The following is a 24,785-nucleotide window of genomic DNA, read 5'->3' on the forward strand; positions in this document are numbered from 1 at the left end:
ACCTCATGACTGTTACTGTCGAGAAGACAGCCAGCCCTTCTTGTGACAGTGACTATGACTGCATGTTACAAGTTGGGTATCTACCCAAAGACAATAGAAATCAGAAATCTAGCCGGGCGTGGTAGCTCACGCCTTTAATCCCAGCACTTGGGAGGCAGAGGCAGGCGGATTTCTGAGTTCCAGGCCAGCCTGATCTACAAAGTGAGTTCCAGGACAGCCAGGGATATACAGAGAAACCCTGTCTCGAAAAACTTAAAAAAAAAAAAAAAAAAAAAGAAATCAGAAATCTGTGCTGAACCCAGTTTCTTAAATTATGGAGCCACTTGGAGCTTCGGCCTTTGTTCTTTCCTAAACTCCAAGTCATCACAAAGGTTGGCCAGGACAGACTACTTATGTGTGGGTAAGAAATCTTAATCTCAAGGTAGGCTCAACCACTTTACAACACTGCAACTGTAAAATGAGTCGATGCATGGGTGAAAGAAACCCCACAAGAAGGAAATGGAATCAAGGAGCCTGCCAATCCAGCTATTCCTGGGGTTCAAGAGAATCTATCAAGGCCAGTGGGCTCAAAATAAATGTTCAGCATACTAGTCCCAATGGTAAAAAAGGGGAAAAAATGAAAGAAAGAAAGAAAGAAAGAAAGAAAGAAAGAAAGAAAGAAGAAAAAGAAAGAGAGAGAAAGAAATCTTATTCTTTGCTCCACACTGTGGTCAAGAAAAAAAAAAAAAAACCAACAAAAACCAGATCAAGGTTCTGGGAGATGGTCCTATAATATTCTGATGTGTGATTGCTTGTCTTGCTGAAAGCCGTTACAGGGGACTTTCAATCCTGCTGTCTCACCAAGTTGAAATCACGGGTTTTCCATTGAGGCCCACAGAAGACTTACTCTTCAGTCTTCAGCTCTTCTGAAGTTGTGCTCATACTCATGCAGATGAGCTTGGATTGTCAGGAGTAGTTTTAGCCTATTAACATCATAGTCTATTCAGATGTCCCACCCAAACACCTCCATCATGAAGAATGTGAGGACCCTGTTGAGACCAAATCCCACTCCTTGCTGAAGAGGATTTTTAAGTCAATAGAAAAAATGTGTAGGTTTTTTCATAGATATTTCAACCATTAAACAAAGATTTAAAATGTAAAAAAATCTAATCAATTATTTTTAATCTTCAGCACCTGTTGATATTACCATTAGCTCATGAAGATTCTATCCTGAGGTTCTTAGGTGAAAACAGCTACCAGTCACCACACATTCTGCTTCTCCTGGTATCTTGGTCATTATTCAAAGACAACACTGTTCTGACTTAATAGGTAGCATTTGGATGACTCGGAATTTATCTTGTTTGGATTGTGCCTATTGTTGGTTTCCTAAATCCAGTATGTGGTAATGAAAGCGAATAAAATCAAGATATTTTGGCAATCTCAAGAATTAGAATTTTACTTTAGTTTTAAAAATGACTGTAGTACTAAGTCATGAGGACTACCATGTGTAGTGGTGACTAGGTTGAGATTCAGGCATCTAAACTGCACACATTGCGTATAAGTTTTTTGGGGAGTGGGGGTGGGGGGTGTTGTTTTTTATATTGGGTTATTGAAAAACAATTCTTAGGTAAAAATGACAGAAGAAGAGAGAGCCAATTTGAATACTCACTTTTTTTTTCTCAGAAGATTTTATGGAATGGCATTATCAAGACAGCCCAAACATAAAACACACAGGAACATAGAAAATGACATAATGATTTCCTTTGGCCTGAGATGGCTTAAAAGAAAAGAGATCATGAAAATTTTAGAGTTGAAAGAAATGTTTCAGAATGACTACATATGTAACATGGGAGTTTTGAGCATGAAGTTCCCTAGGCACCTTCAGCTGCCACATGGTAGCTACCTTGAAGCCTCATTATCGGTCATGCAAATGAGACTCTCTTTGTATCACGTGAATACAGGTATTTTGTACTTTTACAGAAAGGACAAGAAAGTCTGTTGGTTTCGTATTCAAATGAATGATGCCCAGGATAATCCTCACTTACACAGAGAATTGAGAAAAATTGAAGGAGAAAGAGAAAGTTGGGTCTCAGTGAGTTTTCTGAGAGCCCCTGGAACTTGAGGGCTTGCTTTCCATAGACACGTTCAAGTCCACCCTTCCAACACACAGGGAGCTGATTGGTGAGACAGAAGGATGCAGACATCTCAGGTTCCCTCCAAAGCATGGAAAGACATTAGGATAAAGGTTAAGCCCACAAGGTCTCTGCAGTGTGTTGCTGTCTCCTTGGATACTGTTTTGTAATTAGTTTGATGGCCAACATACAAGATGACTTTCTGGGTTTGAGCTCTCAGTTCACAGGGTTGCAAAGAAGAGAACGAGGGTCTAGTGAGACAGCAGAATATGGACCTGTGGACTGGTTAAGACTTAGTTGTGGGGACCTAATGGGACTGTGATTTGCCTTACAAGTTACTTTGTTTCTGAAAGCCTACTCTCTTTTCCTCTCCAGAGCTTGGTTTTGTGTCTTCCCTATGCACTCAGATGGATTAACCTGCAGAAAAGAGCTTTGCCTACTTGATTCAAAGTTTCATTCAAAAGCAGTTCTTGGGAATGGTCCCATGAACGGAGTTCCAAGCTACTGCTTCTAACTTCCAGGAAAACAAGATCCTTTGATCCCAGATCTGATGATGTCAGAACAGTTAGGACTCTCTCACTAAGCCAGTTTAGATCATTTTAAGCCAAGTTTTGCATTGTTCTAAGTGCAAATATCTCCTTTGGTTTCAGTGCTGGATCAACCCCTAGTTCTTGTGGTTCTTGTTGATAAACAATTTATTGATTGTCAACTAAGGTGTTAAGAGCTTGCCCCTACTGCACTCAAAGGAGTCTTAGATCTTAGCGGCCCCACTTATCTTGGAGAATTAAACCAAAATTTAAAGAGGGCTATGTTGTCTCTCCTGTCAGTATCAAGATATGAGAACACAGCAGGCAGAGGAGGTAAAAGAAAAACATCCCCCTCCCCAAACACAGAACCAAAGTGCCTGTGTGAGGACGGCCAATAACTAAAGGAAGGTGAGAAGACAAATATCTGTTACTGTCAGTGTTTGAAAGAAACATTGTTACCAATATGTGAGAACTTCTCTGGGGACCACAACCCACAGTGCTGAAGATCACAGCCTTTCTGGCAAATGGCCTTTCAGACATCAGAAGCATCCTTCAGGAAGCATCCTTAGCCTGAAGTTCAAATGAGGACGTTTCAATCTCTTGAACTGAACAACTGACGGGTTGTATTGGTGGCCATCTATCCACTGCTGAGAGCGCTGGTCAAGAGCTAAGCAAAGCTCATAGGAGTTAAAACCGCCTGCATCCATTCATCCACTGGGTCTCAGATTCTTCATGCTTAAACTGCTGAGCAGGGTAGGAACAAACTTCAACTATTGACAAATACACATTTTTAGAAAAAACAATGTTTTTTTTTTTTCTTTTTTCTTTTTTGTGGTATGTAACACACTAGTGGAAGGTAGTTTAAATGAAGTTAGAACTGGTCCGGCCATGTAGGTCAAACAAAACTTCAAAGAAAGAAAAGCAGTGTCTACCATCACGCCTGTAACAGGGTCTCACTTCATCTTTGGTATAAAATAGGCCATCCATAGGCTGCAATTGACCACAACTAAGAAAGACTACAGAAATTGTCAACAATTTCTCTATCTATTGCTTTTTTTTGTTTTTGTTTTGTTTTGTTTGTTTTTTTTTGTGTGTGTGTTTTTGTTTTATTTTTTATTTTTTTGCACTTTTTGACCATAAGCGTCTATCTACTTAAGTTTTGTTTTGAGTGCTCTTATGCTAGGTTTTGCAATGTGACAAGCAAAGCTGACTAAAACCTGACAAAGCTCATAGAAAAAACTGCAGATAAAAAGCGCTGACGCTTCCGCTAGCAACCACGCTCTTGTAAATTAAAAACAAAAACAAAAACAAAAATCTGCATTCTGCCCCCCAAACTTGCATTATCTCTAATGCAGTTGTTTTTAAAACCAACGTGAATAACTTTACCATAAAATGTCTTTTAGCCTTTTGGAGTGATTGTGTCAAAGTTCATGAAAAGTCCCAGCATTTCCAAACTCTTGCGGTTGCCTTGGTTTCTTTTATCAACAAATTTTCTTCAAATGAAGAAAAAACATTTTCCTTCAAACTGTACAGTTTTTTTTTTCTTTTTCTTTTCCACCCTAAAAATTCAGTCTCCATCTTCTATGTCAGTGAAGGCTGGCACAATACCTCAATTCTTTCTTGATTTTTTTTTTTTTAACAAGACGCTGAAAGCATGCCTCTGGAGCCTTTGACGTCCTTAAAAATTAAGGCAATTAAGATTCAAGATAAACCTTACCTAAATATTTCTAAGAAAACATAAAATATTTATATATATATAAAAAAACCCCAGGAGGTTCAAACAAGAAAAGAAAAGAAGAGGAAAAAATAGCTTAATTACTGAGGAAAATAATTTTCTTAAACATCTGGTTGCCCAACTCTTGACATTGGTGTTTCTACTTTAAAAAAAAAAAATCTACTTATACCTTCAGGCAAATTCTGTCTTTCGAAAGAAAGCATCAACTTGTGATGTTTACCATCCCCCACCCCTTTCTGGGATTTTTTTTCCCCTTTAATTAAAAAAAAAAATGACAAAAATAAGTGTTAGACCACACGGAGGAACCATTTGCACGGCACATAAAAATTTTGTTTTCTTTGAGTAAAATATAAAATAATAAAAAAATAATAAAAATAAAAGAAGAAGAAAGCTTTCCCTTGGCGCCTGTGCAAACCGGAGGCCAACTAACTTCTTGCTCAGTGCCGTTTCTTCATTGAAGGTAAAGGTTCAGACAGACATCCTCACTGCTGTCTATGGTCTGCAAGACAAACGGGGAAGAGCCGTTATTACATCTGAGGTTTTCCTCCATTGTTTCCTAGGACATCTCGTTAGAGGAGCCCAAGCTTTCTGTCATGCTAAAAGAAGCAGTGTATCAGGCATATTAATTAGCCTATGAGGGGGTTCAATTCTGTCACCTTCATATAAATTCCACACTTGAGCAAGAGTTTGCTCATGGCAAAACCGAGGTTGATGGACTTAGCTATTTTTAAAGATCTACTTATTTTGTTGTTGTGTGTATAAGTGCTTGACTGTATTATGAAAATGTAGCATATGAATGCTGCACTGTCAGAGACCAGGAGAGGACGTCAGACTGCTTTGAAGTGGAGTTAAAAGATGGTTGCAAACCACTGGACTGAGCTTGGGATCCGAATGGAGAAGTTGGAGAAGGGACTGAAGGAGCTGAGGGGGTTTGCAGCCCCATGGAGGGAGCAACAGTGTCAACAGGCCAGAACCCCCGGAGCTCCCTGGGACTGGACCACCAACAACCAAAGAGTACACCTGGAGGGACCCATGGCTCCAGCCGCATATGTGGCAGAGGATAGCCTTGTTGGCATCAGTGGGAGGAGAGGCCCTTGGGCCTGAGGGTGTTCGATACCCCAGTGTAGGAATGCCAGGGAAGGAAGACAAAGTGGGTGGGTGGAGGAGCAAGAGGAGGGGGGATGGGATGGGGGGTTTCCGAAGGGCAGATCTGGAAATGGGAAAACATTTGAAATGTAAACAAAGAAAATATCCTATTTAAAAAAAAGAATCAAAAAATTAAAAATGAAAATGACAGTTGTGAACAGTCACGTAGATGCTGGGAACCTTAGCAAAAGCATCAGGGGTCCTTAAAGATATCTAAGTCAAAACTCAGATTGCCATGACAACCACATCAGTGCCTTCTAACTCAGGAGCACTGTGATCTGCCATGAGGTTCTGCTTCTTATGAGTCCTGTCATCCTCTCCCTGGCCTTACTGGAGACCAAGCTGTCCACCGTGGAGCCTGAGTAGACACACTTAAAGCAAGCCACAGCAGAAGGGAAAGGCCACTGGGCACCCTGCAGCATACTTTGTATTATTTGTTACTTGACAATCAGAGGATTCTTAGTCAGCTGAAAGCCCCAATCCTAGTGCCATTTCATCAGGGTCTACGATGGGCTTTCTAACCCTAATTGTAGTGGATGAAGGCAAATCTCTTTCTTTCTTTCTTTCTTTCTTTCTTTCTTTCTTTCTTTCTTTCTTTCTTTCTTTCTTTCTTTCTTTCTTTTTTTTGTTTTTTGTTTTTTTTGAGACAGGGTTTCAAAAAAAGCCCTGGCTATCCTGGAACTCATTTTGTAGACCAGGCAGGCCTCAAACTCAGAAATCCGCCTGCCTCTGCCTCCTGAGTCCTGGGATTAAAGGCGTGCACCACCACGCCCGGCTGGCAAATTTCTTTCATCAGCGACCCAAGTTTTACTCTATGGAGACTGGTGATCACATAACTTCAAATGAGCGCGACAGGGTCCTTAGGGTTTGAATGGTCACACAGAGGTCACAAATGTGGACCCGGAGGCAAAGACGCCTGGTTCTGCAACTGGGAATTTAACTGGGCTTGCAGATATGCTCTATGGGATCTGGTTACATCAAAATTTGTATTTTTATTTCATTATTTTTATATACACATGTATAAATATATATTATAGCATGTTGAGCCCATTTTTTTGTTGTTGTTTGTACTGGATGACCAATAATAATTAAAGAAGAAAGAGGCTATCAATTTGAGATGGGGAAGGATGGAAGGAATGGAGGGAGGAAAGGAAAGGGAAAGGGATTTTAATTAAAAATGTAAAAAAACAATTAAACACCTAGCTTTTAATTTTGTGTGTATATATTGTATGTCTGTCCCCTTGTGGGTGTGCATTTGGTTGTGCACATGTGGAGGCCAAAGGTCAAAGTTGAATGTCTTCCCCTACTGGTCTCTGCTTTCTTGCCTTGAGACGCCGACCCTGAAGGTCACCTTCTGCTGGGCTGGTTGGCTGACTTGTAAGGTCTTGAGATGTCTGATTCGGTTCACCCAGTGCTGAGTAACAATCATATTTGTCCACACTTTGCTATTTCTGTGGGTGCCGGGGATTTGAACTCGGTGCTCCCCCTTTGAGAGCACATTCCCTTACCCATGGAGCCACCTCACAAGCCCCTGGATTCCAGCTATTTTAAAGGTTTTATAACAGCACAAGGAATAAGTGGTAACTCAGCGGGGGATGGAATTCTCATATAATTTCCAGAATAAGCCACAGCGATGACATCCTTCTGTTGTAAGAGCTGATAGTCCCTCTGCATCAATAATGGGGGGAAATTCCTCATTAGTCTATCATTCAAAGTTCTCTGTATATATGTGTGTGTCCCTGTGTGTGTGTGTGTGTGTGTGTGTGTGTGTGTGTGTAAATGTCTGTGTGGGTGCCCAGAATTCCCTAGAGCTGTAGATATAGGCAGCTGTGAGCCACCATGGGGACCCTTGAAACAAGACACTGGTCTCTAGAAGCACAGTAAGTACTCTGAACTGCTGAGCCACCTCTCCAGCCCCAAGTTCTTTGTTTTAGCCTGAAAAGTAAAATGAGGACAAGGGAAGTAGTCTGTGGTAGACTTTTTATTCATAAGCCGATTGTTGTGCTTCTCAAATGTGTCCCTGTGACCCCTACCTGTGGTTTGCAGTTGCTTGACTATAGACATTTTAATGTTAGATGTATATAATGTATCAAGCTGCCTTTCAGGGGTACTAGGTGGCCCCATCTGCACCTCACACCCCACGGGAGGGTTAGTCAGTGTCTGATGAGAAATGTCAGCCATTGGGAAGTTCTTAAAGATCTCTACATCACATTTAGCATAATGACCCCAAGAAAGGGCTTGTTCATCAGCCAACTATGTTGGGATGGAAAGCCTTCCAGTGTGTGAAAGCTAGGGTACTGAAGAAAGCTTCCCTAACAAGGACTTTGGAGATATTTTTCCTGTTACACTGGAACAGAAATAACATCAATTCTATATTTTTTAACTTGTGAATGTAGATGTATGTATCCATATATGTATATAGGTGTATATATGTAAATCCAGACTCTGCATGTGAAAATATACAGAAAATAAGGATACTATCTGTCTTAATCTGGCTTAATTTGCTTACCATGATCTCCAATCCAATCTATTTTTTTTTAGGAACATCATTTTACTCTTCTTTATGTCTGGATAAAATTCTATCATGTGGGTGTAGACCACACATCTTTATCCATGCATCTGTTCTGTTGACTACAGTCATGGGTGATATGTTCAGCTTCTTCCATATTTTAGGACTGACAGAACGGAGAGCAACACTCTGCAAGCAGATTCATCTGTATAGACTACATTCATCAGAGGTTTGGTCATGAAGCATCAACTTGGTCAGTTTGCTCACAAAGGCTTCTCCATATATACTTTCCCACTGTTAATTCCTTCTACTTCAGAGCAGAGCCCTCAGAATGTAATCTACATATTTGCTCCACACACAGCCAAATGTAATTTGCTTTATGGGTGATTAAAATTTTTTTCATGAGTAATTCTGAGTACCTAGCTATTCTCCTTTCCTATTTAATTCCTGGGCAGGGAGGGCTTAATAGCTCTATCATATATTTAACAATATTCTCATTTACATGACCATTTGCCCAGGTATTCCAAGTCAACTTGCAATGAGAATGTCAAATGTCACTGTAATTGTTTAAGAGATTAAGAACTGAATGTCTGGTTTAAGGTGGGAATATTACAATTTTCCCCAAAGCATTGAACAGATTTCTTTTTAAGTGATGAAATGCTTTTCTCTTGGAAGTGAGCACCTTCAGCCGCTGTTGGGTCATGTGACTTGCATTAACCAATAGGATAGGAGCCAATGTATTGAAGCAAAACTGAGTGCCTGCTTTTGCCGGGTTTTCTTCCTGATGTTCTTGGAATTCTAACTTGTCTGGACACTGATTTGTTGGAAGATGAGAAGCGTATGGTCAGCCTTTCACCGTCCCAAATCAGAGGACCATGATGACCAATTACTCATACACACGGCCAAGTACAGCCAAGACTGGAAAATCTACTCACCCGAAGAGCGAGCACTGCCTACCACTAAGCTTACGGTGGTTTCTGTGAAACCAAAACAAATGGAAACACTCTGAGAAAAGGACTTCTGTATCTCTGCTTCTGAGCGAAGGAGCTCAGCACAGCGCGGACTTACTTGGACTGTTGGAAGGAGTATGCCGGTGCGTGTTCACTGGGTGTGTCCACTGCTAACTGTTGCTGCTGACCACTGCTGTCCTGGGATGAGGGGGCCACCGTCTGGGGAGAGGTATCAGCAACAACACCCTAAAGAGGCAAATCAGTACACACAGCCCTTATTTGTTTCAGCAAAGGGCCCTCTCTAGATGCAGCACAAATGCCCTGCTTCTGTTGGGTTTGAAAAGAGATAACCCTCAGCCACAGCATGGGCGCAAGGCAAAACATCAGGGTACTCTTGTGTGATGGTTGATCTTGTATTGATGATGAAACAACAGTAAGCTCTGCCCTCAGAAGTCCTCGGAAGGGTCATGTGGTCAGAAACCATTTCAAGCGTATTTGCAAGAAGACTCTGTCCTCAATTAAAGCCGTCTATAATCACAGTCTGGGTGTTCCTACTAAGGATGTTTTTGAAGATTTCTTATATATTCTTATTTATGTACAGATGTGCATATGTCTATGAGCATATATGCCCATTTGTGTGGGAGTGACCATGACGTCAGGAGAAGGTATTGCTTCCTTTAGAATTGGAGTTGCAGATGTTCCTGAGCCTCCCAACTTGGGGGCTGAGAACCCACTTTCTATATTATGAAAGTAGAAGAAATGTTCCCTCTAGCTTCTTGCATAAGATTTTTTTGTTGCTGTTGGTATTGTTTGTGTTTTGTTTTAGACAGTGTTTCCTTGTGTAACCCTTGGAACTCATGTCTCCACTTCTAGAATCCTGGGATCAAAGGCTGTGCCATTTGGCCTAAATGGCATAGGTTCTTATGTAGGCTTCCTTCCTTCCTTCCTTCCTTCCTTCCTTCCTTCCTTCCTTCCTTCCTTCCTTCCTTCCTTCCTTCCTTTCTTCCTTCCCTCCTTCCCTCCTTCCTTCCTTCCTTCTTTCCTTCCTTCCTACCCTCCCACCCTCCCTCCCGCCCTCTCTCTCTTTCTTGTTTTATTGTGGTTTGTTTTCTAAGATATGAACAGGCATTCAGTTGGAGGATTCAGAAAAATAAAAGAAGAAGAAGAGGGGATGAGAAGGAGGAGGTAGAGGAGAAGAAGGAGGAGGAGGAGGAGGAGGAGGAGGAGGAGGAGGAGGAAACCCAAAGCCAGAGCATCTTCAAGCTGGTTTAATCTTCGATACTTGCCGTGGGTTATGCAGGTGAGGTGGGTGGTATGGGTGATGTGGGTGACATAGGTGACGTGGATGATACAGATTATGTTCAGTTGTTCCTATCACTTACTTCCTGGTTTTGTACGTTTTGTTTGAGGGAGGGTTTCTCTTTTTAGAACCTCCAAATAGGATTACTTTGTGAATGATCCATTGATTGATGGATGGATACCAACAAATGTCCATCTGGTATTTTTACATGAACATGACAAAGTTCTTTTTCTTCACAAGCAAGGCTTTAAGGCAGACTAGTAAGAACCGTTATAGTCTTCTCTCCCCAACTCCAGATCTAGTTCTAGAAAGCCACTTTCTTACATGTGTCTGTGCCTCCATGTCAATGAAAGGCTCTTGCTTCCTCAGTCACATAAGCCTTTGGTGGAGACACATAGAAAGTCTAATATGTGAGAGGTTTATGCTCATGACACCTGTAATGCGTTGGCTATTAAGTCACCAAATATAGCAAATACTGTGTAATCTAAGCTCTTGTTCTTGGACTCTAATTAAAACTTGCTTAATAGGCCATGACAACACATCTAGAAAGGTCAAAACAATAAGGATGTGATAGCCCTAGTATCCTAGACTGTGCAACAATGCCTTGTTAATCTTTGGGGCTTTCTTTACCTGTCTTCAATTATACATCTGTTACACTCCAAAAATAAATCTGTAAACATTTTCAGAGATCCAATTTATTTGGCAAAGACCTCTGCCGACCTCCCTACTGGTGAATTTCCCATGGAGAAGTACAGCACTCTAGTTACTGGTTGAGTTACAGAGCAGGGAAGATGGAGTTGAGGACGTATAATGATTAGTTTTTCAGTTTCCAGCGGATGGGAAGTCATGCCCACCAATGACCACAAAGCACTTGGGCGTTAGGAGACGAGGGACCGTGACTATGACTAGAGGTAGATACAGTCTAGGTACCTGCCACCATCTTTGTGGCTCTCTGCTCTCCTCTGTACCTTTCCTGCTCCATCCAGTGAAATGAGAGCTGTCGGGGACTGATTTGTCCCTTTACTTCCAGCAAGGACAAGACGACAGCATGATTCATGATGACCACCGTGATTCAATGACATCTTTCCTGTCTCTAGGAAAGCTAGAGTATGCTGAATTCGTTTATTAGAACAGTGGGCTGTTGCTAATTTGCTTTCTAGTGTGCTAAGGATGGATCCTGTAGCCTCATACACAGTAAGTACACTTGCAAACAGAGCAACACGTCTCAGCTCTTAATGCCTACTGACATCTTCTGGGATTGTTTAAACATCCCTACACCTAGAACATATTCCAGACAAGTCAGTAAGAGTCTCTCGTAACCAAATTCAGGAATCCATAACCACGCCCTTTAATAGTCTTAATTAGCATAAGGGATTGAGCATCAAGGTGCTGTCTCATTCCATGAGTCTGGATTCTCAAGGAACCATCTTAAAACTAACAGATAGATCCAGGAAACAGAGTGGTGGTATCTGATACATTTGCTTTCTAACAAACTCCTAAGTGATGTTGGGATGGTTAATTTTGGTTCTTAACTTGACCGATCAGACTTGGGAGATCAGCCCAGGATACACTTGTGTGGGGGTTATCTTCATTGCATTAATAAGGTGGGAAGACCAATCGTAGGTGGTGCCATTCCCTGGCTGGGACCCTGGGTTGTGCAAATGGAGAAAGGGAAACTGAATGGCAGCAAGCATTCATTGGTCTCTGCTTCCTGAGTGTGCATGTGATATGAGCAGCTGCGTAAGCAGCAGTCTCCATAACTTCCCCAGCATATTATGGATGCTACTCTTGATCTGTGAGCCAGCATGAACCCATTCTGCCTCGAGTTGCTTTTGTTATATAGCACAGCAACAGGAAAAAGAACTAAGTTAGAACCTGTCCATCCTCTCTGTCCATGAGTGTGGTCTGCATTTAAGGTGAAAAAGATTTATTCTTTGAACTGTTGTTTAGGCATGCAAATTACTTTTCCTTTAAACCTCTCTATAAGATTTGTTAACCACATGTGCAAAGCAAAATGTAGGTTTGATTGAGCCAATGTATAGACTTCTTTATACTCAGCTTACAGGGATAAGTTTTAGAAGAGCACAAAGACTTTATCTGAGGATTTCTTGGATCATGGGGACTTGTGCGAATGAGCCTTCACTTCTTTCTTAGCCTCTTTGCATTTACGGGATAGACTTACTTCAATAGAAACAGCTGTCGGAGGCACAGGCGTGTACTGGGGAATGTAGGTCCCTTGCATAGGAGCAGCAGTCATATACTAGAGAAAATCAAAGAAAAATGCACATGAACTTGGGGGTTGCAAACGGTGAGCAGATCAGACACTGAATGAGAGGACAAACGGACAGCACACAACTAGTTAAACTCCCAGCTCATCAATCCAGGTCATATTGACAGTGACTCCTGCTAACTGTAAGAGCTACGTCAGCAGTAGGTTTATCTTTTCCATACCAGCACAGGTTACCTCAGCCCACCCCCTACATGTCCATCTACGCACTCCATGTGAGAGCTGGACTATCTCCTATTTCTCACCTAACCATCAAATCCACAAGTGAGAAGATGATGTCTGCCCCCCCCCTCCCGTTTGTTTTAGAACCTATCACATAGTAGATTCCTCATGGGCTTTTGTTGAACGAATAAATCATCATCATTTGTAAGCAATGATTTTTAACTAAAAGTGCTGAGGAACAATATAAGAAAGACTTGCATAGCAATACATGAATGGACAAATGTTGTTTGCTCTCCACCTTTGTTAATATGAAGTGAATGACTGGGGATGTCTCCCAGCGGCAGAGCAATTGTCTAAGCTGTACAAGGCTATGGGTTTCATCCCAAGAACAGCAAAGGAGAGCAGGATCGCCATGGGCAATGCTGAAGTCACTTTTGTTCCCCCTGTCTATGCCACCCTCACAGCACCATCAGCATTTTCTTTCTAATACCTTATAAAGAACACAGTTGACAGACTGGAGAGACGTATCAACTTTTAAGGTTGTATTCTCCTTGACAAGGACACAAGTGAAGTTTCCAGCACCCATGACACACTGCTCACAATCACCTCTAACTCCAGCTCCAAGAGATCTGACGCCCTCTCTGGCCTCCTCAGGCACTGCACACATGTACACATACTCTCACCTTACATACTCGAGTGCACACACACACACAAACACACAATTAAAAATGATAAAAAATAAAGTCTTAAAAAGAAACTGGTCTAATTTGGGGAGGTAAATTATGATATTTACTAACATATGTGTTGGGAATAACATTTTTTTTTGCAGTGAAATTGGACCATTCCAGGAAAATTATGTGGACACACATATATTAAATATGGTATGCACCTTTATGTATATATACTATATATATACTACATACATATACTATATGATATATATACACAAATATGTATATATACATATACATATATATATGTATATGTATATATATATATATATACATATATATATGTATATATATATATATATATATATATATCATATAGTATACCCATCTGTAATGTGTATTCTTTCTGCAAATTCACAGCCCTCCTCTTTGTGAACTAAATTACAGAATCATTTGGTTTACTGACTTCTAAAACTTGAGCCACATCACTGCAGTGCTGGAGTCAGGCCATGAAGCAAGTTTTCATCTCTCACCCAAAGGTTCAGATGTTTTCATGGAACATCCGAAGCTTCTGCTCCTGCATGTTCTTGAAACGGCTGAGGTCAGTTAGTAAGAGCATAGATAAGAAGTAAGCCCTACGCTGCTTGTTATGTGTGTGTTGCTGCAGGAGGTACGATTGGAAGGATGTCCAGCCCAGTCATGGTTGTTTAAATCCTCACATATGAGACTGGAGCAATGAATTCATCCTAATTGTAAACTAAGCACAGTTGTATGTGCTCACTAAGAATAGAAGAGTCTTAATCAAACAACCATAAACCAAACAGAGCACACCATCATACTCTGCACACACAGAATCAAATAACTGGGTTCAACTCCTAGCCAGGCAGAACCCACTTTGTAATTTGGACACAGCCACTGCATGAAAGGCTTAGTGCTGTCTGGGCTTGAACTTTGTATCGTTGGATACCTTTGGGCTCTTAAGGCATGCATCACTCCCCTCACAGGCACTCAGAATGCCATCTCTTCAAAGGCATGAACCAAGTTTTCTTTGTTTCTGAGTCTTCTACAAAATGAGGTAATGCCTAGGCACTAGCAAGGGAACATTGAATGGCAGAATGGAAACATCTAGGCTGAGGTACTTTGGAAGCTAGTAAAGTAGTTTCTGAGAAAGCATAATGACCTGAATTCGGGGCCCCAACACCCTTATAAAGACACAGTGCAGTGGTACACATCTGGGGAATGCCCGGGAGAGGGAGACAGAGGAACAGGGAGCTTGGTGGCCATCTAGTCTAGACAAAGAGTGAGTTCCAGATCCAATGAAAGACACTGTTTCAATAAACAGGGTGGTCAGATCTAGAGAGGCGACTCAACAGTGGAGAGCACTTGTTGCTCTTGCAGCAGACCCAGGTTCGGTTCCCAGCATCCCTAACTGCAATTCCAGGGGTAGACCCTCTTCCGACCTTCACAGGTACCAGACACACACACACACACACACTGTGCACACGCAGGCCAAACGCATATACACACAACATAAAATCAATAAAAAGCAAGTGGAGGGCTAGAAACATTACTAGCAAAATGTCTCATGAGGAAGGTGGGTGAAGGCACTTGCTGTCAAGCCTGGTGAGAGTTGGATCCTGAGGGCCCCCAAGGGTAGAAGAAGAGAACCGAGTCCTGCAGGTTTGCAGGCTGTATTCCAATCTTTACACACTGTCATGTGAGTATCACACACACACGCACACACACACACACACACACACACACAGGGTGTATCAATGTCAAATCCCTCATATCTCATTACAAATCAACACGCTTCGTGGTCCTCAGTCATTCTGAGCCCCTTGAGATGCAATTCCACACCCACCCTAAGATATATCTACCCAATCTTTAGCCAAATCCCCCAGACACTGCTTCTCATTATTTTGTACCCTAGAGCGGAGAGAAAATATTCTGATATTAAACTTCTTTCAATTTTTCAAACAAGTGTAGAATGTTAGAGAGACATTTTGGCAAATACAATTTCACATTCGGCGTCCCTTGGCCAGATATGTGCTTTGTCAACAAAACTCCTGCAGATAGTGCTCGATCTATGGCTAGGCTGGTAGAGCACTCACTGCTCCAGCAGAGGACCTGGGTTTTCTTTCATTCCCTATGCACACATTGGGTGGCTCACGACTACGCATAACTCTTAACCTAGGCGATCCAATTCCCTCCCCTATCTAGGCAGTCACCCCATTTGTACACACACAGACACACACACAAACACACACACATACACACACCTCCTCCCCACTCCCAGAGACATTACTTGTTCAGAGAGAAAAATACTCTGCATTTCAATGCATTTGAACAATGCCGTATAACACATCCACTCCTTCAATAAATAAAAATGAATAATACAATTTATGTTAAGGAGCTGAAGGTTCGAGCTTTTCAAAAGCCCCCTTAAAGCTGATTAAAACAGCCTTTGCAACATGTTTACTCCTGTAGGACCTACTATTCTAAGGAATATACATCCCCCCTGTTGAGTCTCAAACATTTCTACCTTATGTATCTGGACTGGCTTAGCTGCTGAATGGTATTGTTGGCCTTCACGTTGGTAGGCTTTGGTGGTACCTTACAAAACCACTCATCTACTAGCAAGGGGATTGGCTCCTCTCTGCAGAGCCTGGGAGAGGCAGCAGTGAGGACAGAATGGCCGCGCTGTTTCACACTGGAGTTCCTAGCTAGGAACTTTGCACCTGAATCTAATAATTCATCATGCACGACATTTGCACAGGGTGCTGTCACCGGTCCCCGGGGGCAGGGCAGTTCCTTGATGTGCTCACTTTCTGCTCTTTGTGTCAATAAGGAGGTGTGCCTGAGACTCGGATTCGGAAATCCAATGAATTATTTAGAGCTCCCTGCCAAGCTAAAGCAGTCCCAGGCAGTCTGGTTAATGAGAACATTTTATGTGATTCCTGGCTAAGCTTCCTCAAATGACCGGATTATTCATGGCCCCATCTGTGTTTTGCCTCTGTAAAGCTGAATCAATAAGTCTTCATTCCTTTGCTAACATTCGGTGGGGGTGAGAACATGGAGAGCTTCATACTTAAATTCTCCTCAGAAGTCTGAGTCTGGAAGCTGGCCTACTCACTTTACAGCAGCTAGGAGCACAGGCCGCTCTTCCAGCTTGGGGTTTGGTTCCCAGCACCCTCCTGTTGGCTCAGAACCATCTATAATTATACATTCAGGGGAATCTATTACCCTCTACTGACCTCTGTGGGTGCTGCACTCACGTGCAGAAACCAATATATATTTTCTCTCCCTCTCTCTCTCTCCCTGTCTCTGTCTCTCTCTGTCTGTCCAGCTCTGTCTCTGTCTGTCTTCCTCTCTCTGTCTTTCTCTCTGTCTTTCTCTGTCTCTCTCTCTCTCTCCCCGTCTCTGTCTCTCTCTGTGTCTGTTCGTTTCTGTCTCTGTCTGTCTTCCTCTCTCTGTCTCTGTCTCTATCTCTGTCTCTCTCTGTCTCCCTCTCTCTGTCTCTCTCTTACCCCCACACCACAATAATGATAACATGTCATCAATTGAATTTTTATGATTTTTTTCAGACATTTTGTGCATGTCTCTGTGTGTGGAAGCATGTGCTCATGCAGGTCTGTGTGTGCACATATCTGCACATGTGTACATACCAAAAGGTAGCCACAGTTATCATTCTTGCAACACTCCCTGCCATTTTGAGAGACAGTGCCTATCCCTGGTTTGGAAATGCCAAGCAGAGTAGGCTGACTGGCCCAGAGATTCAGCAGAAAGCCTCAGAGTCCCTCTTATGTAATTAAAAGACTGCATCACCACACCTGGCTTTTAGTATGTGACTTCTAAGATTTGAACTCAAGTCCTGGTCTCTGCAGTACAGCACTTTACCAACTGCACCCACACCTCAGCCTGCCTTGTGCACCTTCCATCTTTGTATGCACAAAGCCTCTGATTCCCTTGTAGGGAAGACTACCCTATATACTTGGTGATTTAACATTATGTCACTTCACAATACTGAAAGAATGGTAAAGAGTTTTGTAGTCTGAGAGCAGCTCTGTTCAGCACATCCTGACAGTCAGCACTCGGCAGGAATACCTTTCTGGTTGATCTTGTCACAGAAAATGGAATAGGGAGATCTGAAAATTAAGGGCAGATTATGCTAAGCAAGCCGGTGCCATGAGGATTTAAGACTCTGAAGGCTATTATCTCTGGATAAACCGAAGGCTAGGTGCTCCTGTGACAGACTTTCCAGGGGAAAGCCTGAAGAAGTGACAGCCTTGCCAAGTTAGGCTCGAGCACGCACTTCGGTGGGGCATGGGGGATGGGTTGCAGGAATGACTGTGACTCAGCCAGCTGCAAGCTCAGCCCCCAGAGGCAGGTTCTTGGTGACAACAAGCTTTGCTCTTCTCTCCCAGCACCCAGCTGGAATTCTGGGCGAGCACACACAAACTGCGCTCAGACCCAACAATCCAGGTCGTGCAAGCCCTGCTCGACTCTTCCATTGTCCCCCTCCATCTTTTGTGAAAGGGTCTGTCACTGGACCACAGCTCCTTGATCCCCCAGACTGGCTGGTCATCAGTCCCCAGGGGCAGCATTGACTTTCCTCAACCGCAAGGGCTGCGTTCATAGATGTGCACAGCCACAGCTGGCTTTTACTTTGAGGCTGGGGATCAGACTCAGGATCCTCATTATTATGTCAGGTACTTTACCCACCAAGCCCAACTCTCCCATTCTGACTTGGCAAAATCTTCTGGATTTCTTACTAAGGCAATTTTACAGGAACAGTTATATCCAGTTTGAGCTGATTACTATAGCTTTTTATTATTAAATTACATTTTATTTTGTGTTCACAGAAGCATGTGGCGGTGGTAGAAATGGACACCACAGTGCACATGTGGCAGTCAGAGTTTGTGTTTTCCACTTTTATCATGTGGGTCCCGGGGATTAAACTCAGGTGATCAGGTTTGGCAGCGAGCATGTTTACCCACTGAGATGTCTCACTGATCCTAGACTAATTACTTTTTAATGGTGTCTTCCAAAAACATGAATCGGACATAATTTTCTATGAATACAAATCACTTATTTGGAACATTTTTGATTGAGCCATGAAAAGGAACCACAGCAAAAACAAAATGGCAGATTGTGTGGCTGAGTCTGCACCGTCTCTCCCAATCCATAGCAGGTTGACGTTATGGTATTCCTGGGTGTCCTCTCTCTCATGAGCACTTGATAGACTCTATATATTCTGTAGGCCCTGGGCATTGCCCTGGATGTGTGGAGGAGTGTGGGTGGCCACTTGTAAAGCCACAGAAGAAAAAGTGAAAAGCCCGACCTTTTCACTCGTTCCAAGTAGTCTAGACACTGCATCATTATGAGAATTACAGGAAGAGAAGGGAAAGGGGAGGCTAGGAAGGTAGCCTGGCTTCGCCTATTTAAATTGGGACAAGGTGTTTTTACTTCTGAGTAATTATTGATGGTCTCAGAGCAGACTGGAAAAAACAAAAACCTTAAAATCTACCATTTTTGGATTGGCTTCCTTCTTTATCAAAGTGAGACAAAACTGAGGGCTTTATGTGTTTCCTGTAGGGAAACTTCTTGTTCTAATCATTTGGGAGGGACAAAGAAAGTTCACCCTTTCAAAACTGCCTAAAATGCTGGAAACAGCTAGCTCATCTGGAGTTGAAAAATGATTAGGCTGTCGGTCATGCCTATAAATTATTAAGGGTGGGGACTTTTCAGAAAAGAGAGGCAGCCAAGTCTCAGAAAGTACAAAGCATCAATAAAAATGATGTAGAGAAAAGGAATGCCTGACTGCGTGGTTGCTGAGCTGGAGGAGAAAGGACTGTGGAAGACGATGCTACGAACATGAGGTGTGGGTTACTTTCAAAACCACGGCTTTCCTTTAGCCAAAATCGTGAGGCTGCAGGGTCCAACCTAAACTGTGATTCACTAGGCAAGTGGCTGAGAGACAGGTACAATGGTACCTCAGGTGGGGCTATTATGGATGTATCTTTTTGTAAAGATCTATTTTCAATTCTGTGTACATGTATGTGTAAATGAGTGTGGTGCCCGTGGAAGCCAGCAATGGGCATCAGATCCCCTGGAGCTGGAGGTACAAGTCTGTGAGCCACCTGATGTGGGGCACTGGGAACAGAATGTGGTCCTCTGGAAGAACAGCAGACTCTCTCAAATGCTGAGTCATCTCCTAGTGCCTATGCTGGGACTTTAAGGACCTAGTTTTGTTGTTATTGTTGTTATTGAATTGTGTAACATAATCTCAGAGTTGCAGTACCACAGGCCCGCACCTGGGATGGTAAGATGGTACCATTAACCCATTTGTTTTGATGAACTGAGTAAAACTAGCTGCTAATGAATGTGTGTGTAAGGATCCTCTGAGGGTGTCCAGGCCATTGAGTATGTGAGCCCATTGGCAGAGAAGACAACCAAAGACTCAACATGTTCGTCTATAGTCAGGAAGTGGAGACTCGGTGGATACAGTCATGCTCTCAGGACCCCAAGCCATATAGCAGCACTCTCTGCTTATGAGATAATCTTCCCACCTCAGTTATCAAGATGATGCTTCACAGGCATGTCCAGAGCTCATTTAGTCAAGCTGACCACTCAAGAGTGTGCCTGGAGGCTTGTCCTAGCATAATTCTATTTCATGTTGACTTGACGAGTGTTGTCCATTACAGTCAACACCCAACACATGCCGTGTTATTGGCATTTTATTATCAAAGGGAGGAAGAGCTGAGCAGTTGGCACAGATTTGACCTCACATAGCATACTCACCCCTCACTGTCCACAACCACACATTTGACTTCATCTGCCTTTTCTGGTGAACTTCGCAGGCATTTAAAGAATGTATAATTGCAATCTTGTGTCAACTCTTCCAGGAAATACCAGAGACCACTTCCCAACTTGTTTTATAAATCCAGCAAATTCTTTATGCCAAAATCTGACAGTTGCTTTGTAAGAAGGAAAAATTATAGCTAGATATTCCTCATGAACATTTATATAAGTTTCTGAAATAACATTTAAATAACATTATAGTCCACCAAAAATATACATCGTGTCTGGATGTAATTAACTTCAGAGTTTCAAGGTATGCGTAATTTGAAAGGAAATCGGTGTGCTCTAACATACCAGAGGAAATAAACAATTAAGACAGTGTTTCAAAGGGTAAAAATAGAAAGCATGTGTATCATAGAACATCTTGGGCATAGTTGAGAATAACATGGATAAGTCTATATACAAAAATCGTGCTTACAAAATATGTAATAATATATGTTAACAAGATATACAACAAACTGCAGAACAATCTTTACTTGCATTTTGGAATGAGATTTGAGTTCTTGCTTCACCTCTTCTTTATTGTCCTTAGAGCCTGGACCAAGAAATAAACCATAGCAAGAAATGGAAGACATAGTGTTGGAAAAAACAGGGCCATCATCAGTCATAGGCAATATGATTGATATTTAAAAGTGTTAAGGTTTTTACCCTAAGGTTTTAATTATGTGTATATAGGTGTGTCCATGTGGAGAGATGTGTGTGACTGCAGTACCCAGAGAGGCCAGAAGAGGGCGTTGGATCTTCTATAACTAGAGTTACAGATGGTTTTGAGCCACCCTGTGGGTGCTGAAAACCAAGCTCAAAAAAAAAAAAAAACAAAAAACAAAAACCAAACCAAACAAACAAAAAACGAACATTTTTTTTTGTTCAAAAAGGCAAAAAAGTATTTAACTTTATAAAAATTAGTTTATATGAAATATTAATATACAAAATTGTTGATGTGTTTTTTTCACAGAATTGTATTGAATTCCCCCCAAAAGAAGAGAAAAACACAAATTCCAAAATCCTGCATTCCTGCTGCTTCCATGTCTGTAACGCTGTTGGTTTACCAACATTCTAGAACAGATTAATGATTGTCAAGAGTTAGGAATGGGCAGAGAGTGAACATAAGTAGAGAAGTACAGCTCCAAGAACTATCACATTAAACGTCGGGACGTCGGCTGTGGTAGACAAACAGAACTACCCAGGTGATAAATTTGTATAGAGTACAACACACCTGGCAGAGAGTGAGGGTGATATGTGGAGTCCTGACATGACCTGCGGATGTCAGAAACGTCAGTGTCTTGGCTGTGAGTGACATTGTGCCATAATTTTATTTAAAGTCACCATTGAGAATCACTAGAGCATGTGTACACAACTCCCCATAACATTTCTTAACTTTTCAACATTTATTTATTAAAGTGTGTGTGTGTGTGTGAGTGTGTGAGTGTGTGTGTGTGAGTGTGTGTGTGAGTGTGTGTGTGTGAGTGTGTGTGTGTGAATGTGTGTGTGTGTAGACAGCTTGTAGGAGTGGATTCTTCCCTTCTACAGTATGTGTCCTGGGGTCTGCTTATACCATCAAGCCTGGCGGTGAAGACCTTCACCAGCTGAGCTACCTCAATTGCCCTGTCAGTGATATTTTATACATTGACATGTGAACCCAGTGGCCAGTATGCATATAAAACCATGATGCCCTGGCTCATCTATGCTCAGAGAGTTTAAGGAACCAGTTCTATGATATCATAGGTGGCAGACAGAAAGGATTTGTGATTCTAAGCATTGGTGAGGATGTTTAAGTTGCAGAGCAATGAAGCCAGATGTCTACAGAACTGCGGGGTTGTTCCACTCCTCAGTGAATGATATAGGAATTCTTGGTAGCCTACCTCAGAGGCTAGCTACAGAGCATTGAAAGTAGTCTGTAATCCTAAGATGGAAACAACCTAAATCAACAATAGAATTCATAAATTGTAATATGTATTACATAATGTCATGAAAAGAAGAAAATGGCAGGCTGCTCTACAAATATGGACATATCCTGGGGAAAAATGTTAGACTAAGGTGCAAGTGTAAGGGGTAGGCAACATGGCTGAGTGGGAAAAGTACTTCCCCAAGTGCGTGCCGAATAGCCTGAGCTCAGTTCTGGGAGTCCAAATCAAGGTGAACGAGAGAACTGACAACGTAAAGTTGTCCTCTGACCTCCAGATGTGTGCTGTAGAATGAACATGCTCACACAGAGACACTGTACAACCATCAAGAGCCCCATGAGTCTTCAGGCTATAAGGAGAGGGGGAAAGATGTTGGTGATGGAAGAGGGGCAGGGAGCCTTCAGGGGCAGTGTTATTGATAAGAAGGATAAAACACAACGACATAAAGTGGAAAAGAGGCTCCTGGAGGGTGCGGGACACAAGGCTGAGGGAAGAGGATGAGCTGGAGGTAGAACCTAACAACTCACATATTACAATGCTTTAGTGAAACCCAAGACTCCGTGGGGTTTTGCAATGACTACATTTACTCATTCATTTGTGTGCACATGCATGTGGGGGACAGGTGACAACCTGCAGGAGCAGGTTCTCTCCCTCTATGCACAGATTCCAGCACATGCCTGTAGAGGTACCGTAAGGTGGTCCAGATTGTTAGGAGGCACTGGGATTTAGGTGAGACATGACTGAGAGAACATTCTCTACAAAGCATGAAGACAGAGGGATTTTCTTTGGGGCTTAAAATGTGTCCTTTGTGTGATGGTAAGGCAGCGATAGATATACCAGGATCAGAACAAAGACAATCCTTTGGGAAACACATTCGTCTATAGTGGGAACAGGGATAGGAGCTTCAGAAGAGCTTAGTTAGAGGGATGGGTTGAGGGATGAGGGCAGGGCTCCAGATATCTGCTCATCTCCAAGTTCTAGCCTGGTGAGACCTCAGAGATTTTGACAAACTTAATAAGTAAGTAATTCTAACCCTGGCATTTATCTCCTCCCCAACTCTCACGGCTAGAGGTTGCTCACTCTTGAGACCTGAAAGAGGGAACTTTCTGATGCTGGTTAGTCCAAAGGCAAAAAGATGTTGTCTCTGCTAAAGTTTACAAAAGAATAAATCTTAAAATCTTTATGGGACCAGTGAGATGGCTAAATAGGCAATGGTGATTGCTGCCAAGCCTGATGACCTGAATTCAATACCTTGAACCCACAGAGTGGAAGGAAAGAACCAACCTTGGAAGTTGTTTCCAGATCTCCACACACATGCTAAGGCATTCATGTGTACACACCCCTCACCCGTGGGCAGACACACTAAACAAATAAGTAAATGTAATTTGAAAAAAGAACTGCTTAATGGATCTGTCTTTCATATTATTATTCTAGACTCACAATAGCAGGCATGATTTCTAGACACAGAAGTGGATACCTAACAATGATCCTTGTGTTGGGATTGAGTAGAGACTCCTGTTGAAATATTGAACTCCTCTAACTGTAAACCAACCTAGAAGCAGAAATGGACTTTTTTTTTTCTCGTTTTGTGACTTACTGTTCTTCACATGTATATTAATTATTAGCACATGAGTAGTGCTATATAATTTCAGTTGGGGGATATTCTTACTTTATGGATGCATTTTGTTTATTTTTAAATATCTAGATGATTGGCAACAAAGTGATTTGAGGTTTATTTATAGACTACCCCACCAAAATAAAGACCGTTTAAGAACTAAATGGTGGGACACTTCTCTTACTATGTGTGAGGTCCAGAGTTCAATCCAAGCCCTGCACAAGCAAAGCTATAAAGAGAGTAAATCACGCTACACTCTGCTTCAGATGAAAGCAAATGAATGGTGGAGATTGCGTTCCTGGTATACATGCAAATGGTCTAGAACAGAAAAGACGCTAATCAATCAGGACATTGGGACGAGAGGGACGACTCAGTGATTAAGAGCACTTCTGTCTGAGTTTGATTCCCAGCGTCCATGTTGGACAATTCACAACTGCCTGCAACCCCAGCTCTTGCGTATCTGACACCCTCCTCTAGCTTCCCCAGTCACTGCACATGCCCCACCCCTCACACACACATGTAAAATTAATTTTTAAGAAACTGGTAATTTCACCTTGAAGAGATGGCTTTTGATATATACACAACAGAAGAGCTTCTCAATTGAGAAGTCTTGTCCCACAGGTATTAATGGCTTTTTTTGTCAAAATAATCATTACCTACTTAGGTAGGGTTAGAAGCCATTTTATTTCATATTTCAAGACAATATCAAATAAACACTCTTTAGGACAATAATATTCCCCTATAAAATGTTCCAGGGAACAGTGTCTACTTTGAGTTTTGAACATTGTGGCTCAGAAGGATTTATATTTGCATCTATCTAGATCTTTTTCTCTTTGGTTGTAATATAGTCTCAAACGTTTATAGTGTAAGGCATTATTGAAGAAATGCACCCACGGTTCTTAGCGTAGGGCTGGTCGTATATTAAAGTGTGATTAGTTGGGTGTCAATGCATTACTATAAGACATAACTCAGTTTCTTAATAATTGGTATACTTATCAGAATTC

At 42.0% G+C, this 24,785-nt stretch overlaps 1 protein-coding gene across 10 annotated transcripts in view; it reads right to left on the minus strand.

Moving 5' to 3' along the window:
- Positions 1-263: 263 nt before the first annotated feature.
- The window catches only part of Rbms3 (RNA binding motif single stranded interacting protein 3), a 1,312,983-nt gene continuing 1,288,461 nt past the window's right edge, over positions 264-24,785 (minus strand). For 5 of the 10 annotated variants that reach the window (XM_085828159.1, XM_085828156.1, XM_085828155.1 and 2 more), the window contains 3 exons: positions 12,461-12,538; positions 9,097-9,224; positions 264-4,872 (listed from right to left, as the gene is read on the minus strand). In XM_085828159.1, coding sequence (XP_085684285.1) covers positions 4,866-4,872; positions 9,097-9,224; positions 12,461-12,538 — 213 coding nt within the window. In that variant the 3' untranslated portion in view covers positions 264-4,865. Of the gene's footprint in view, positions 4,873-9,092; positions 9,225-12,460; positions 12,539-24,785 lie in introns of those variants that run through there. The other 5 variants (XM_085828157.1, XM_085828153.1, XM_029481347.2 and 2 more) reach the window with 2 other exon arrangements.

Source organism: Mus caroli, unplaced genomic scaffold (assembly GCF_978045245.1).
Source record: "Mus caroli unplaced genomic scaffold, Mus_caroli_1 scaffold_11, whole genome shotgun sequence".
NCBI lineage: Eukaryota > Metazoa > Chordata > Mammalia > Rodentia > Muridae > Mus > Mus caroli.